The 17,868-nt window shown below is 47.3% G+C and overlaps 2 protein-coding genes across 2 annotated transcripts in view; both read left to right on the top strand.

The window, feature by feature from the left end:
• Positions 1 to 17,868, top strand: part of LOC138666963 (zinc finger protein 1 homolog) — a 268,713-nt gene that overhangs the window by 34,834 nt on the left and 216,011 nt on the right. The gene's annotated exons all lie outside the window — the stretch shown is intronic.
• Positions 14,955 to 17,868, top strand: part of LOC138666967 (uncharacterized) — a 3,127-nt gene continuing 213 nt past the window's right edge. Inside the window, exons 1-6 of the mRNA XM_069755173.1 lie at positions 14,955 to 15,023; positions 15,910 to 16,851; positions 16,925 to 17,126; positions 17,201 to 17,329; positions 17,470 to 17,603; positions 17,682 to 17,868. The exon at positions 17,682 to 17,868 is cut by the window's right edge and continues 213 nt beyond it. Coding sequence (XP_069611274.1) covers positions 15,962 to 16,851; positions 16,925 to 17,126; positions 17,201 to 17,329; positions 17,470 to 17,603; positions 17,682 to 17,868 — 1,542 coding nt within the window. The 5' untranslated portion in view covers positions 14,955 to 15,023; positions 15,910 to 15,961. The remainder of the gene's footprint in view (positions 15,024 to 15,909; positions 16,852 to 16,924; positions 17,127 to 17,200; positions 17,330 to 17,469; positions 17,604 to 17,681) is intronic.

The following is a 17,868-nucleotide window of genomic DNA, read 5'->3' as shown; positions in this document are numbered from 1 at the left end:
TGAAGGAATCCCTGGAGAAGGGACATATTCGCCCATCGTCATCACCACTGGGAGCAGGGTTCTTCTTTGTAGCCAAGAAGGATGGTTCGCTGAGACCGTGTATTGATTACCGCCTTCTTAATAAGATCACTGTTAAATTTCAGTATCCCTTGCCATTGTTATCTGACTTGTTTGCTCGGATTAAGGGGGCTAGTTGGTTCACTAAGATAGATCTTCGTGGTGCGTATAATCTGGTGAGAATCAGGCAAGGAGATGAATGGAAAACTGCATTTAATTCGCCCGAGGGTCATTTTGAGTATCTAGTGATGCTGTTCGGACTTGCCAATGCTCCATCTGTGTTTCAGTCTTTTATGCATGACATCTTCCGTGAGTATCTGGATAAATTCCTGATTGTTTACTTGGATGACATTTTGATCTTCTCAGATGATTGGGAGTCTCATGTGAAGCAGGTCAGAATGGTTTTCCAGGTCCTGCGTGCTAACTCTTTGTTTGTGAAGGGATCAAAGTGCCTCTTTGGTGTGCAGAAAGTTTCATTTTTGGGGTTCATCTTTTCCCCTTCTACTATCGAGATGGATCCGGTTAAGGTCCAAGCCATCCAGGATTGGACTCAGCCGACATCTCTGAAAAGTCTGCAAAAGTTCCTGGGCTTTGCTAATTTTTATCGTCGCTTCATCTGTAATTTTTCTAGCATTGCCAAACCATTGACTGATTAGACCAAGAAGGGTGCTGATGTGGTCAATTGGTCTTCTGCTGCTGTGGAAGCTTTTCAAGAGTTAAAGCGTCGTTTTTCTTCTGCCCCTGTGTTGTGTCAACCAGATGTTTCGCTTCCGTTCCAGGTCGAGGTTGATGCTTCTGAAATTGGAGCGGGGGCTGTTTTGTCGCAAAGAGGTTCTGATTGCTCGGTGATGAAGCCATGCGCCTTCTTTTCCAGGAAGTTTTCGCCTGCTGAGCGAAATTATGATGTTGGCAATCGAGAGTTGCTGGCCATGAAGTGGGCATTCGAGGAGTGGCGTCATTGGCTTGAAGGAGCTAAGCATCGCGTGGTGGTCTTGACTGATCACAAGAACTTGACTTATCTCGAGTCTGCCAAACGGTTGAATCCTAGACAGGCTCGTTGGTCGCTGTTTTTCTCCCGTTTTGACTTTGTGGTTTCGTACCTTCCGGGCTCTAAAAATGTGAAGGCGGATGCCCTGTCTAGGAGTTTTATGCCCGACTCTCCGGGTTTGCCTGACCGGCGGGTATTCTCAAAGAAGGAGTAATTGTGTCTACCATCTCCCCTGATTTGCGGCGGTTGCTGCAAAAATTTCAGGCTAATAAACCTGATCGTTGCCCAGCGGAGAAACTGTCCCTGATAGGTGGACGAATAAAGTTATCTCTGAGGTTCATTGTTCGGTGTTGGCTGGTCATCCTGGAATCTTTGGTACCAGAGATTTAGTGGATAGATCCTTTTGGTGGCCATCTCTGTCGCGGGATGTGCTTTCTTTTGTGCAGTCCTGTGGGATTTGTGCTCGGGCTAAGCCCTGCTGTTCTCGTGCAAGTGGGTTGCTTTTGCCCTTGCCGGTCCCGAAGAGGCCTTGGACACATCTCTGGATTTTATTTCGGATCTCCCCGTCTCTCAAAAAATGTCGGTCATTTGGGTAGTTTGTGATCGCTTCTCTAAGATGATCCATTTGGTACCCTTGTCTAAATTACCTTCCTCCTCTGATTTGGTGCCATTGTTCTTCTAGCATGTGGTTCGTTTACATGGCATTCCAGAGAACATCGTTTCTGACAGAGGTTCCCAGTTTGTTTCGAGGTTTTGGCGAGCCTTTTGTGCTAGGATGGGCATTGATTTGTCTTTTTCCTCGGCTTTCCATCCTCAGACAAATGGCCAGACTGAACGAACCAATCAGACCTTGGAAACATATCTGAGATGTTTTGTTTCTGCTGATCAGGATGATTGGGTGTCCTTTTTGCCGTTGGCTGAGTTCGCCCTTAATAATCGGGCCAGCTCGGCTACCTTGGTTTCGCCGTTTTTCTGCAATTCTGGGTTCCATCCTCGTTTCTCTTCAGGGCAGGTTGAGTCTTCGGACTGTCCTGGTGTGGATACTGTGGTGGACAGGTTGCAGCAGATTTGGACTCATGTAGTGGACAATTTGACCTTGTCCCAGGAGAAGGCTCAACGTTTCGCTAATCGCAGACGCTGTGTGGGTCCCCGACTTCGTGTTGGGGATTTGGTTTGGTTGTCAACCCGTTATATTCCTATGAAGGTTTCCTCTCCTAAGTTTAAGCCTCGTTTCATTGGTCCGTATAGGATTTCTGAGGTTCTTAATCCTGTGTCTTTTCGTTTGACTCTTCCAGATTCTTTTTCCATCCATAACGTATTCCATAGGTCATTGTTGCGGAGATACGTGGCACCTATGGTTCCATCTGTTGATCCTCCTGCCCCGGTTTTGGTGGAGGGGGAGTTGGAGTATATAGTGGAGAAGATTTTGGATTCTCGTGTTTCGAGATGGAAACTCCAGTATCTGGTTAAGTGGAAGGGTTATGGTCAGGAAGATAATTCCTGGGTCTTTGCCTCTGATGTCCATGCTGCCGATCTTGTTCGTGCCTTTCATGTGGCTCATCCTGGTCGGCCTGGGGGCTCTGGTGAGGGTTCGGTGACCCCTCCTCAAGGGGAAGGTACTGTTGTGAATTCTGTGGTCAAGCTCCCTCCTGTGGTCACAAGTGGTACTTCGGCTGATTCTGTCTATGGGCTTCCGTTGGTGGATGTGAGTGGTACTGCGGCTTCTGAGTTTCCTTCTTCAGGTGATGAGGTTAAGTCGTTAGGTGCTGCTCTATTTAACTCCACCTAGTGCTTTGATCCTGGCCTCCAGTCAATGTTCTGGTATTGGTCTTGCTTCCTCCTGGATCGTTCCTGTGGCCTGTCTGCTCAGCATAAGCTAAGTTCTGCTTGTGTTACTTTTGTTTGCTATATTTTCTGTCCAGCTTGCTATTTTGGTTTTTCTTGCTTGCTGGAAGCTCTGAGACGCAGAGGGAGCACCTCCGTACCGTTAGTCGGTGCGGAGGGTCTTTTTGCCCCTCTGCGTGGTTGTTTGTAGGTTTTTGTGTTGACCGCAAAGCTATCTTTCCTATCCTCGGTCTATTCAGTAAGTCGGGCCTCACTTTGCTATATCTATTTCATCTCTGTGTTTGTATTTTCATCTTACTCACAGTTATTATATGTGGGGGGCTGCCTTTTCCTTTGGGGAATTTCTCTGAGGTAAGGTAGGCTTATTTTTCTATCTTCAGGGCTAGCTAGTTTCTCAGGCTGTGCCGAGTTGCATAGGGAGCGTTAGGCGCAATCCACGGCTACCTCTAGTGTGTGTGATAGGATTAGGGATTGCGGTCAGCAGAGTTCCCACGTCTCAGAGCTCGTCCTATGTTTTTTGGTTATTGTCAGGTCACTTTGTGTGCTCTGAACTTCAAGGTCCATAGTGGTTCTGAATTACCTATTCATAACAGGTCACGGAGCTGCGCCTACCCCACGTGCGGCAGCATCCTAAGGAAGGACACGAAAGAGAATTGTATTGTAGCGGGTGAGAAACGAAGTCATAGCACAAAGAGAGGAAAACCAGAAGGAGTTCTGCCCTGCAAATGGCTTCCTCCTGAGGCGCAGAAGCCGGTGGCTGGAACACCGAGGAAGCAATCGTCTCCAAGCCTTGCTTCAGAGACCGGCAGGACAGTTAATTCCACGTTAGCTGCCTGACCTTACATCCAGGAGGCACGGTGGCAACTTGTGGGGGCTGGGGCATCGTAGGGTCCCTGTAAAAAGCCTCAGGCCATCAGTCATACGGGTTTGTCCTATAAATACCATCTGGGGACAGAGAAATAACATCTAGAACACCAACATCAGTTGTGAGGACCTCACCGAGAAGCTCAGCAAGGAGCAGGGCTGTATTTGCCACTAGGCACTTGAAGGCATGTGCCTAGGGCGGGACAATTCGAGGGGGGCGGCACCTGAGCAACTTTAAAAAAAATAATTATTTTTTTTTTGCAAAAGTTTGGGGTCGCCCCACCCACCCACCTGTGTCTTCTGGCTGCTGTGGGGGGGATTGGGTCACCAGCGAGTCACTGCTGAGGAGAGGATGTCGGTGCATCCCTGAAGACAGGGGGCGGCAAAGCGGCAGTCAGTACAGGTGATGCTGGTGCCGACTCTCCCTACTTCCTGCTGACACACAATCCACTTACCGGGGGTGGGGCTGAGGTGGAATGGTGGCGCCCTGTCTCCCGACCTGGCTGGGACACACATTGCTGGCCTGAGACTCACAGCGGCAGAGCAGTACACAGTGAGTAAACATGATCTCCTTCCTGCCACCACGCTGCTTGCTGTATGGCTCTGTCAGCGACTCACCACTTCTCTCAGACTCCTCAGGCTCGTTTCTGTCTGGAAGCTGGAGCACAGACAGCAGAAGCAGCACTGGCATTATTTGCACCCAGTCCAGGGAGGGGGGTGTAATATATAGATATCTGCCTCTGGTCTGGTTTGGACATTATGGGGATACTCACCCTGTGCCTGGCATCACCCTGTCTACCCTGTGCCTGGCATCACTCATCACCATGCCTACCCTGTGCCTGGCATCACTCATCACCCTGCCCACCCTGTGCCTGGCATCACCCATCATACTGCTCACTCTGTGCCTGGCATCATCCATCATACTGCCCACCCTGTGCCTGGCATCACCTGTCACTTATCACCCTGCCCACCCTGTGCCTGGCATCACAAATCTCCCTGCCCACCCTGTGCCTGGCATCACCCATCATACTGCCCACCCTGTGCCTGGCATCACCCATCATACTGCCCACCCTGTGCCTTGTGTAGTGGGTCAGACTCAGTGATGACCCAGGTAAGCAGTTCCAAAGAGGGTTAAATAAACATCCAAAAGATGCCAACAGTGCCCTTAATGGTGGTGCATACCAAGATTAAATTCTCAGAGCCATAATTAGACTTTGAATGGTGCAGTCAGCCCTGTGTTCCTCCTGGTGCAAGATAATGCCCATGTGGTGAGCATGTGTAGCCAGCTCCCGGATGATGGCAGCATTGATGCCAGTGTCTGGCCCTCTCATATCACTAGATCTGAATCCAATGCCGTCTCTGGGGTTTTATGTCGTATATTAGATCAGTGCAGCAATTGCCACCAAGTAATGCCACAGTCCGGGAGCTCCCTGATGCCATGATCGAGATGTGGGGGGAGATCCGGCCGGACCCAATCCGCTGTCTCGTCAGGAGCCTGTCCAGATGTGGAGCAGCTGCACACACTGCTGAGTGATAAATGTCACACAAACTTGATTTGCCTGCATGTATTTTTTTTTCTTTTTCCTTTTGATTTTCGAATGATCCAGGATCCGGCCCTCATTTGTTGATGACTTTGGTTTCTATTGACAACGAAATTTACAATTTAATTTTAGCAAATTTTTTTAACTTGAACCGTTCATCCATTGAGATCTGACACATGAGCCCTTTGTTGTTTTGAGCAGTATGATTTCCTTTGTTTGCCTGACATCCTTCATACTATATGCTCATTATGGTGTCATCTTTTTCTCCTGCTGATTTGGCCTTGCTATATATGTTTTTCTTCTGCTGGTAGCTGTCATACTATAGGATCAATATGGCGGTTTATTAATTTTCTTATTCTTCCCATTCATTGTTTCTAAGACCTGAAATATCACATACCTGCGTGATGGTGGTAGTGGGGGGACAGACTTCCTCGGGTAGCGCTGGCTTCCTCAGACAGGTCTGACCACTCGGATTATCAGCTTGAGATGGTTTGTGGTGTCCGGTGATGGTCTGCGTCATAGTTGGGATGTTTGTGCAGCTTCTTAAAGTCTAAACTAAGCCCAAAAAATGGCAACGTTTGCCACAATAACTCTACCCAGCTTTCCCAGACTCTGGAACGGCAGCTCTGCCCGTGTACATCCTCACAGCTATAGCTGCATAGGTGGCCTTGGGTGCGGTGACCATAAGTGGGCCATACGGGCAAGGTGTTATTGGGCCGGACGACGTCTCTGGTTCTGTATGTAATGTGCCCACTGTACATTACATACAGTATGATTTCTCCGCAGGGCCGGTGGGGTGGTAGCCACAGGGTAGGACGCCGCCTGGAGTTTACTGCCCGGTTGACTTCTGTGCCAAAGAGGAGAAGCAGAGCATTTTGGTGAATTTCCTCCTACCGTCTTGTATTTACCTCAACTTTCCTGTGCCATGCAGTGCTAGCCTTGGAAATATCAAGAAGGTGAGGTCTACTACTCCCATCTGCACACATTTTTGCTTTGTAATTGCAAATGAGACAGGCGTGGTGTGTGGGTCACTTGTAGGGAGGGATAAGCGGCTTCAGAGTGAATTTGGCCCCACTTATCTCTGGTGTCCATTCTCATGTTTGCATCTTGTTGTATATTAATATTATGGTATTTACTGTTAATTGTTATTGCTATTTGGACAAACCTTTGTCATTCCCCAGGTTTGCTCCCATTAAAAGGAAAATACCTATGCTGACCCATTGTGTTGCCTGCCGGATCTGCCGTGAATGGCAAAAATCAGTGATGTGAAAGTAGCCTAAGTCACTGCCGACAGTGTCTACATTAGTCATAGTCACCAATGGGGGAGGCAGCACGAAAAGTGCCTAGGGCAGCACAAACTCTAAAGACGGCCCTGGGTTTACCCCAACATATGGGGTATCAGCGTACTCAGGACACATTGGACAACAACTTTTGGTGTCCAATTTCTCCTGCTACCCTTGGGAAAATACACAACTGGGGGCTAAAAAATAATTTTTGTGGGAAAATGTTTTTTTATTTTCACGGCTCTGCGTTATAAACTGTAGGGGGGTTCAAAGCTCTCACAACACATCTAGATGAGTTCCTTAGGGTGTCTAGTTTCCAAAATGGTGTCACATGGGGTGGCTTTCAATGTTTAGGCACATCAATAGCTCTTCAAATGCAACATGGCGTCCCATCTCAATTCCAGTCAATTTTGCATTGAAAAGTAAAATGGCGCTCCTTCCCTTCCGAGCTTTCCCTTGCACCCAAACAGTGGTTTACCCCACATATGGGGTATCAGCGTACTCAGGACAAATTGTACAACAATGTTTGGGGTCCATTTTCTCCTGTTACCCTTGGTAAAATAAAACAAATTGGAGCTGAAATAAATTTTTTGTGCAAAAAAGTTAAATGTTCATTTTTATTTAAACATTCCAAAAATTCCTGTGAAACACCTGAAGGGTTAATAAACTTCATGAATGTGGTTTTGAGCACCTGGAGGAGTGCAGTTTTTAGAATGGTGTCACACTTGGTTATTTTCTATCATATAGACCCCTAAAAATGACTTCAAATGAGATTTGGTCCCTAAAAAAAATGGTGTTGTAAAAATGAGAAATTGCTGGTCAACTTTTAACCGTTAACTCCCTAACAAAAATAAATTTTGGTTCCATAATTGTGCTAATGTAAATTAGATATGTGGGAAATGTTACTTAAGTATTTTGTGTGACATATCTCTGTGATTTAATTGCATAAAAATTCAAAGTTGGAAAATTGCGAAATTTTCAAAATTTTCGCCAAATTTGTTTTTTTTCCACAAATAAACGCAGGTAATATCAAATAAATTTTACCACTATCAAGAAGTACAATATGTCATGAGAAAACATTGTCAGAATCAACGGGATCCGTTGAAGTGTTCCAGAGTTATAACCTCATAAAGGGACAGTGGTCAGAATTGTAAAAATTGGCTCGGTCATTAACGTGCAAACCACCCTTGGGGTAAAGGGGTTAAATACCAAATTGGCTCTGTCACTAAGGGGTTAAATTAGTCTCCGACCTATTTCTTTACATGGGGATGAGGGTTCATGTGGGTGGGGGCATCGTCTTCAACTGCCTAGGGCAACAAAATGCCTTGTTCCAGCCCCATGTACAGTAGGATCATCATACTGTGCATGCGGAGAGTACTCTGTTGGAATTTACTTTGGGGGTACCTTACTGTGTTTGGGGGCAATTTAGTTGGCATCACACTTTATAGGAGCAATTAAAGGGGAATCTAGGGCTTCAATAGGAGGAACATTACTCTGTAAGTGCTGTAAAGTGAGATCTGCTCTTCTCGGCCCCATCATTTTTTGTGCACCCCTGATTATCATGTTTTCAAATCTCTTTTTTACTCAAGTTCTTTGCTACCTGCTGTGACTTTCTTTCCTTGTGATTGGTCATGTTTGATCATGTTTGTGACCAATTCACAATTGTATGTGCAATGAATAAAGACAGCAGTCGGAAACGTGTTTGCGTGTATCAGTTGGTTACTGGACTTGTGACCGTATAAATATTTTTTTCAATAGTGTTTTATAAAGATTTAGATGCTGGAATTTCTGTACCTACCTTTTTCCTGTGGCACCACACGTTTCCTCTCCATGGATCTTCCATATGTGGCTGAGCTGACCATTTTCTCCTTCTCCTTTCCTCCGTCGCTAGATTGGAGTTACTTCTGCGAGGATCTTCCTGAGTCAACTCCAATCTGGACAGATGAGCACTGAGGTGACTAGAATGTTGTTGGAAGCAGTGCCGCACCGCCAATGGCACAAACCTTGCAGCTGCTATGGGGTCTGTGAGGCAGAGGGTCCCACCCAACATCATAGGTTCAATTGTATCTGCATCCTGGATGCCAATACATTTGAAAGCAATGATGAAATAGGGAAACCGTCACCATCATTCTCCCTTTGTAGGTGCGTCATTTAATTGTGTCGCTGTGCTGAGAAGTGAAGAGTTTCAGAGCACAGACTATGGAGACTGGAGAAGCAGGGAAACCAGGAGAGTTGAGTATTTTATTATTTTAAATCAGTGAGTACATTGTGGCCCATTATATTGTATGTGTGGACTATTATACTAAATAGAAGGCAATGTGGTGGCCATTATACTATATACTGGACTATGTGGTAACATTATACTATTTGAAGGGTTATGTGGGGGCCATTGTACTGTTTGCAAGGCCATTATACTTTTTTTAGCACTTTGTGGGGGCCATTATACTGTGTTCAGGGCTATGTAGAGCCCATTATACTGTTTGAAAGGCTATTATAATGAATGCGAGTAATTAAATTGTGAAGGTTTATGTGGGGTACATCGTAACGTGCGGAGGGCTGGGAAGGAGCTTTTATGCTGTTTGGAAGGCTGTGTAGAGTGGATTATATTGTTTTAAGGGCTAGCGGGGCCATTACACAGTGTGGATGGTTGTGTTGGGGCCATTATACTGTCTGTGGGCCATTATAATGTATGTAGGGCTATGTGGGGGTCATATTTGGACAGCTGGGTATCATACAGTGTTGGGGTCATCACAATTTTCCAGGGGAGTTGAGGTGGGTGGTACAGGAGGGTCATCATACTGCATATGTGGTAGAATTCAATGTGAGGGTATCCTATCATGTTTGGGTGGGCAGTTTTTGTTGGCATCATTCTTTATAGGTGCAATCAAAAGACAATCAATGTGCGTCAATAGGAGGAAAATTATTTTGTAAGGGATGCAAAATTGTGAGATATGCTCTTCTGTGCCCGCACCAAATATTTTTTTGGGGGGATTCCAATTAGACAAAATGAGAAACACCTGTGCTAAAAGCCTTCAGAGAAGGACAGCCTATGGGAGAAAACAAAAGCTGCAAACAGGTATATTGCACACCCAGTCAAACGTCTATCGTAGCGTATGTGCCAATATGCATTTGTTGAGGGAGGATCTAAAGTGATCCTTCACGGTTAACTCAGTGATTTCCAAATTAATCTACAGGGCGTTGCCGGCAACTGAAAATGACCAGACGGAGACATGTGCCTCCGTATGGGGGATCAAGCAGATCTCTGGCCCCCGTTTATTGTGTATGACTTTTCATAGTCATAGAAATTATACTTCAACCAATCAGCATAAGAACACGCTCACAGTTCTTAACCTATAAGAATGCAGGAAAAACTTAACCCATGAGGATACAGAAAAAAACGGAAACTACAGATATGGTCGTGTCTTTTTGGCATAGAAAAGACATACTAACAGGTGCCTCAGTCTTGTATAGCGATACACCCCCGAGTCCCCTCCCTGGCACGAGTCAGAACACTCAAGGTCTTTATACCAATTATGAACCATAGCCTAGTTGAATAACAGACTTAAGAAAAACAAGATAAAATTACTTCATGGCAGCTGTAACCTTTTACCTAATTAAATAACAGAATTTATCTTTAACCAACAAGAAAATGGAGTCAAAGCACAAAATGGAGAATCTTTCTTAATTTGTTCCTTCACACATTCAGCTACACATTAAAAACCTCAACAAACAGAGGAAACACTATACAGTAATGAAGTATGTAATTACCCCATTCCCCGCTATGCAGTCCAGCAAAGTTCTTAGCTGCATCCACTTGAAACAAGAGCTGCACTCGGTGCTGTTCGGAGGTCCTTGGCGAAATAAAGAAGCAAGTAAAGCTGCAATGTAGCGAACAGGCGGGCCTGGACGGTGACGTGTCTGAACACAAAAACCAATGCAATATGGGCACAGGTACAGCAGCGTGTGACGTCACATAGTCCACAGAGCAAGATAACCAGTCCTAGTCTTACACGTTTTGGAAAACTCAATTTCCTTCTTTAGAGGATGTAATGCCAGTGGGTTTGTACCTTGTTTCTCTGGTGTTACTCTGCATGTCTCTGCTTTAACCCTTTGCTCCTCTCCGCCTAACTAGCAGGGATACTGTTGTCTGTTACCTGTATGGATGCAGCTCAGTTCCCTGCTCCTCTGTGTAGCTGTACATGTGTTGTGATGGCTTTGCTCTGCTGCATGACCATCCGCATGTGCGGTTCCTGGCTGCCACTGTGGAAGCTATCCACGGGTTGCAAGGCCCTCTGCAGCTGGTGCCTGACTTTCCACATGTGTCCAGGCTCGCAGCCGCTGTCAGGTGCCCTAAGCCTCAGTTCCTGTGTTAACTGTTCTGTAATGGTTTCTGTTTGTGCTTAGGGTGGTCGTGGCCACACCTTCCCTGCTTTTATTAGGGTTAGTGTGTGCACCTGAGTTGCCTTCCCCAGCCTATTGCTGAGGGGCAGCTCCTATTTAAACTCCCTCTTTCCTGTTGGGCGTTGCCAGAGCTTTACAATAAATCTGAGTCTTGCCATGTGTGTGCGGTGTTCAGCTCCTGTTCTGTCTGCATTCAGTTCTGGGAAAGCTGACCCTGTTCTTCCGCCTGCTCTGGGGGCTGAGTACCCAGATCCGCCTTTCCTGGAGGTTACAAATCCAGGCCCATTTCTGTTGTGTTTTGTTTTCCGCCTCCTTGAGGGCTGCATTCTCAGGTCCAAACCCTTGATCCTGTTTCCATTCCTGTACCCTGTCTGAACTGTGTCCTCTGTGTTATGTTCCTGAAGTCCCTCTGTGTCTGAAACCCTGTACCCAGTGACTGTGAACTAACCTGGGTTCGTCCTTTAAAGATGGAATCCGGTGTTTTTGCTGAGCTTTTACTATGCTGTGCTCAGCCTGCTATGCAGTGCTAACTCAGTCTGGCCCCAGTCCAACTCGGCGGTGCTGGCACATTCCAGCTTGAGTACCTTCCTAGGTCCGATTCCTGGAGCCTGACTGCCGTAGTTAGAGACCTGACAGCCACTGTCTGGAGATGGTGTCCAATGTCTGGAGACTGGCGACCGCTGTCTGGTTCCCAGAGACCAACCACCGCTGACTGGTTCTGTGCCATCCGTGTCCCAGCTGATGACCTAGGCCAGCACAGCGGTGTCCCGATGTCATGCCAGTGCTCCAATGTCCTGCCTGTGTCCAATGTCCTGATGTCCAGTCTGTGCCCTGATGTTCAGCCTGTGTTCAGATGTCCTGATGTCCAGCCCGTTTCCAGATGTCATGATGTCCGGCCCGTTTCCAGATGTCCTGATGTCCAGCCTGTGTCCTGATGTTCAGATGCACAGCATATGTCCAGATGTCCAGCCTGTGTCCAGATGTTCTGCCTGTGTCCCGATGTCCCGCTGGTACCCCGGGGTCCACACTGTGATGTCTGTCCTGGGTCGGTGTCTGATGTTATCCTGCTGAGCCTGTGCTATGCTTAAGGCCTGATAGAGAGGCAGTCCTAGTATGCCCGTGCCAGATGACTCTGGATTACATCAACCTGTGATGACCCATGCTATTGTCCAATGTCTGTCCGAGGTCGGTGTATGATGTTCTCCCGCTGAAGCCTGAGAGAGTGGCCATCCTAGTATGCTCGTGCCAGATAACCCTGGACAGCATCAATCCGTGATGTCCTCCTGCCTTCATCTGTTTCCCTGAGACATGTACCCTTTCTTGACGTGAGTAATCTGGAGCCTGGCATAGTTATGTTCTGTTTATGTACTGTGATTTTGTTAAACTTTATCTCTGTTACCTGATATTGTGCGGTGTTATCTAGTTCTGCATGTCGCCATCTTGTCCACAAGCTCAGCTGCCACAGTCCCTGCTCACTGCCCTTCCCTAGTCTGGGTAGGTCCAGGTTCCCTTCTGTGGTCCAGTGGGTCCACATTCCATTCCCACCTGGGACGCTCACCCCACGTCATCGTGGTCTGGCGACGTGGATGCGTCTGCGTTCGCAGCTGTACCAAAGGGGACTGGTAGCAAGCTATACTGAGAGGCTTTTGTGTCCCTTTAATGCAGCAGAAAATGTAAGTAAAATATGCAAATTATTGATATGCAAATACTGCCTGCACTTCAGAAGATGAATATATAGATGCATACACACATCATAAGATATTAATTGCAAAATATATGGGTGTCTACAAAGGATACACACGGCCATCTGCACATGCTGCCCGCAAGAGGGAAAGACATGTTTAAAAATCTATATACAGTATCCACATCTCAAGTCAAAACTATAGACTCCACAGCTAAGCTCTATGGGGCTAAAGTCAGGCGAGTTTGCTGCCAATCAAGCACAGTGATACTGTTGTTTGTAAACCAAGTATTGGTTCTTCTGCAGTGTGGACAGGTGTCAAGTCCTGCTGGAGAATGAAATTTTAATCTCCAAAAAGCAAGGGAAGCATGAAATGCTCTAAAGTTTCCTGGTAGACGGCTGCACTGACTTTGGTCTTGATAAAACACAGTGGACCTACACCAGCAGATGACATGACTCCCCAAACCATCACTGATTGTGGTACTTCCCACCAAACCTCAAGCAGCTTGGATTGTGGCCTCTCCACTCTTCCTCCAGACTCTGGGACCTCGATTTCCAAATGAAATGCAAAATTTACTTTCATCTGAAAACAACACCTTGGACCACTGACAACAGTCCAGTTCTTTTTCTCCTTGGATCAGGTAAGACTCTTCTGGCATTGTCTATTGGTCACTAGTGGCTTGAGACAAGGAATGCGACACTTGTAGCCCATGTCCTGGAGATGTCTGTGTGTGGTGGCTCTTGAACGAATTACTCCAGCAGCAGTCCACTCCTTGTGAATTTCCCCAATTTTATGAGTGGCCTTTTCGTAGCAATCCTTTCAAAGCTGCGGTTATCCCGATTACTTGTGCACCTTTTTTTTTACCACACTTTTTTCTTCCACTCAACTTCCCATTAATATGCTTGGATACAGCACTCTGTGAACAGCCAGCTTCATTAGCAATGGCCTTTTGTGGCTTACCCTCCTTGTGGAGTGTGTCAGTGACTGCCTTCTGGACATCTGTCAAGTCAGCAGTCTTCCCCATGATTGTGGAGCTACTGAGACAGACTATGGGACCTTTTTAAACGCTTAGGAAGCCTTTGCAGGTGTTTTTTGTTAATTATTCTAATTTACTGAGATAATGACTTATGGGTTTTCATTGGCTGTAAGCCATAATCATCAACATTAACATAAATAAATACTTAAAATAGATCACTTTGTTTGTAATAACTCTAGATAATATATGAGTTTCACTTTTTGTATTGAAGAACAGAAATAAATTAACTTTTTGATGATATTCTAATTTTGTGAGAAGCACTTGTATTTGAGTTAGTCTGGAAAAGGGCTGTTGGTTTAATGTAACACCAGCAGAAACTCTCCCTACACTATGTCCGTGTACAATGCTCCAAACATGGCGTCACCAGGTCTTATACAGACTTGATGATACTATGTGGCGGGCAGTCAGAGTAATGCCAGTAGCCAACATGTTTATGGCATTACTGTGTATGGCGGGCAATCCCTGAGTGTTTATTGGCTGTCTAATAGGCGGTAAACACGTGAGTGTGACCCCCAAATACCCGGATACTCGATCAAGTACTGAGCACGCTCTCCCATCACCACACATCAACCTTCTTCATGCGTATCAAATTATAAGCCCCTCTAAGGTCAAGGATAGAAAACCATTTAGCCCCCAAAGGCTGATTGTAATCATGGCTCTGATCCATACACCTCGTACACATGCGGCTCCGCTCCGTCCACCTCGTACACACACGGCTCCGCTCCGTACACCTAGTACACACACGGCTCCACTCCGTACACCTCGTACACACACGGCTCCGCTCCATACACCTCGTACACACACGGCTCTGCTCCATACACCTCGTACACACACAGCTCTGCTCCATCCACCTCATACACACACGGCTCCGCTCCGTACACCTAGTACACACACGGCTCCGCTCCATATACCTCGTACACACACAGCTCTGCTCCATCCACCTCATACACACACGGCTCTGCTCCGTACACCTCGTACACACATTGCTCTGCTCCATCCACCTCATACACACACGGCTCCGCTCCATCCACCTCGTACACACACGGCTCCTCTCCGTACACCTTGAACACATACGGCTCCGCCCCATACACTCCGTACACACACGGCTCTGCTACATCCACACTGTAAACCCCTCCTGACTCTACACATAATCTTCCCCTCATCCAGACCATGACAACCAGCACAGCAGAGTCCTGCATACACTGAGGCCCCTGATCATGTGACCCCTGACTCCTCCCCTCCTGTGACCTCATCACAGGTCCTGTGTGCACAGAGCTGCCATATAGGTGGAGTGCGGGTGGAGGGTCCACACCAGGACTGTAGCAGGTAAAGACCCCAATATCCACAGGTGTCCCTTCTAATTGGGGGGAAACTATCACCTCTAATAATCCTCGGACAGTTCTGACAAACACAGTAAAGTGCCCCTTTATGGAGGGTTGAGCCTAGAGTGTATGGGCTCCTTCCAGGTCCTGACTGCAGCCCATACACTCTAGCCGGCTCAGTACTGAAGATGCTAGAGTGTATGGGCTGCAGTCAGGTATATATTCTTGAAGATAGCAGACTTTAGCAGACTTTATGGGCTGCTTCCTGGCCCTGACTGCAGCCTATACATGACACTAGAATGTATGTGCTCCTTCAAGGTATAAATTATTAAAACCAGCAGAATATATTGGCTCCTGCCAGGTCCTGACTGCAGCCCATACAGTCTAGTCAGCTCACTGGTGAAGACACTAGACTGTATGGGCTCCTGTCAGGTATATAGTATGGTAGATATAGACTGTACGGGATTTTTCCAACAACCGTAGCGGTGATAATCAGCCGTTAGGGTGACAACCCTGGGGATGCCTCACCACCTGGGATGCCGTATAACAGTAAGCGGCCGACGCGGCCGACGTGGAAACAGTTAACAGGAAGCGCCCGCCGCGGCGCGCAGGTGAGGCAGCTCGTCAGTGAGGTAAATCAGTTTACCTCAGGTCCCAGCGGCGCGCAGATTTACTCGCTTTAAAAACATATATTTTCGGACGTTCACGCTGAATTCGAGTGCGGGAAACACTTCCACATGGAGCGGTAAGTAGAAGCCATTCTTTGACCGCATTTATTTGAAGTTAGCGACTAGTAAAAGTTTGCGTTTAGAGCTCGGTACGGATGTACCTTTTAGCGGGGTTGTGTGACTGCAGCGGGAGTGACATTTCTATTTCTGTTGCCCCCATAGCCACAAACGGACACCGCTTACCTGCCCCAAGTGCCACAAAGTAACCAAATATATGTCCACACATTTGAAAAGAGTATGCCTGAGAACCGAGAGTGATTCTGAGGTACAAAATGCCTTAGCTACCGCCAGGGATACCCTTCAATGTATTGCGGAAAAGGGAACAAGTATCCAGTTCAGCGAGCTCAAGCCTCTCAAATCCCTGTGGGAGACTGTCTCCTTTGTGGAAGGTCGCGGCTTCTTAGTGGTAAATAAGCCGAGTTTTGAGTCGCACGACACGCCATTAACCTCCGAAGGGCCCGCTCAGGAACAAACAGACAGTTTGGTGCCCTGCTCCATGCCCCGGGTGGAGCCAGATTCTCTTATGGCGGACATGCCTGCCCATGTACAGCCGGCAGGTGGGTTGGAGGGAGACCCATGCCCAGAGCCTGAACACACCGGGAGCTTATCTGACCACATCGCCGATGAGGAGATCGTGGATGGCAGTGCTTTAAGGATTCAGGGTACGCAGTGGAAAAACCAAAAACGCCTGGCTACAAAGACCGCCGGCTTGTATAAGCGCCATTCGATGGATCACCCCATACTGAAGGGGTTCCAGTCGTATCTATCGGTTACACTTGGGGTCCCCGACTGCCAACAGGAGGTATCGAACTTGGCTAGGTTCCTGTTCTTTATCAACCCAAAAGCTCTTACTCTGGAGTACGTTACAATGCATGGCCGAGTAAACGACTATTTTGAAACGCTTAGAAGCCTTCGACTATCGAGCCAGTCCTCCCTCAGGATACTGAAGCATATTCGGAGGTTCACCACCTATATGATGAGGGGCACACCGCTAAGCACACAGGAACCTCAACGGTACCGAGCCTGCGAGGTTTTCATGGAGTTTACAACCGACCTACAAAAGTCACTGTACAGGGCAGTCTGCAAGGAGTCGGTCGGCAAAAGGTATCCGGTTCAAACGATCCACATATAGACATGAACATCACACAATAACCGTGAATTTCTTCTTCCCACCCAGGTACGAAACACTGATGGAGCCCTCAAAGACACCGAAGGATTGCCAGAGAATACTGGAGAAGGCAAGGCCCAGATTTCTGGCGTGCCTAGCGGCTGTGCAAGATGGGGGATCCGACCCAGAACGCAGTGAAATCCTACTGTACCTCCAGGCCCTTCTAATTCTAAGAAATCTCCAAAGACCGGGCGTTGTTCGTAACATGACGGTAAGCCATCAGACTCGGTGGGTCAGCGGTCTTGGCTAAACCAGTACAATTATTTCCCCATTTTCATTTCTTAGGTTTCGGAGTGGGATAGGAGGACCCATCACATGTACTCCGGCAGCCGCAGGACTATTGTCGGTGTGAAGACACACAAGTGTGCCTCAACTCAGGTAGCATCGTTCGTGCTTTCAGAGGAAGAGGAATCGGTACGTTTTCACCAAGCCAGGGAACCCAAGCAACCCCACTCCACATGGGGAACAAGCTCCTCTCTTGTCCCCATGTTAAATCCGTTGGAGGGGTGTCCTCTGGCTTTAGATAATCGTGTCTTTTTTCCCTTTTTTTTCAGTGGTTTGAAGTGTACGCAACATATGTCAGACCTGCCCTTACCGCTGACCGACAGATCATATCAAACTTTTTTGTGACAACTACCGGGAAGGTCGTTCTTAATCCATCCACTGCCCTCAGACAGTACCACGACCGGTAAGACAGTATCCACGTCAAGTGACCCACAGCCAGGTGTAGTAATAGGTACTGACAATATTATACTCTCCTCCGCAGTTACAAACTACCAAACATCACTAGCCAGATCGTACGACGTGTATGCGAGACATGGACTCTGTCACGATACTCCGATTCCGAAAAGCACCTGTTTGCCCGATACTTGGCACATACGAACGATGTGGCTGAGAGAGTGTACCGAGAGAAGACCCTGACAGATATGTGTCATGCCCACGAGTTGGTAGTG

Source organism: Ranitomeya imitator, chromosome 2 (genome assembly GCF_032444005.1).
Source record: "Ranitomeya imitator isolate aRanImi1 chromosome 2, aRanImi1.pri, whole genome shotgun sequence".
Lineage (NCBI taxonomy): Eukaryota > Metazoa > Chordata > Amphibia > Anura > Dendrobatidae > Ranitomeya > Ranitomeya imitator.
This window is presented reverse-complemented; position numbering and strand designations above follow the sequence as displayed.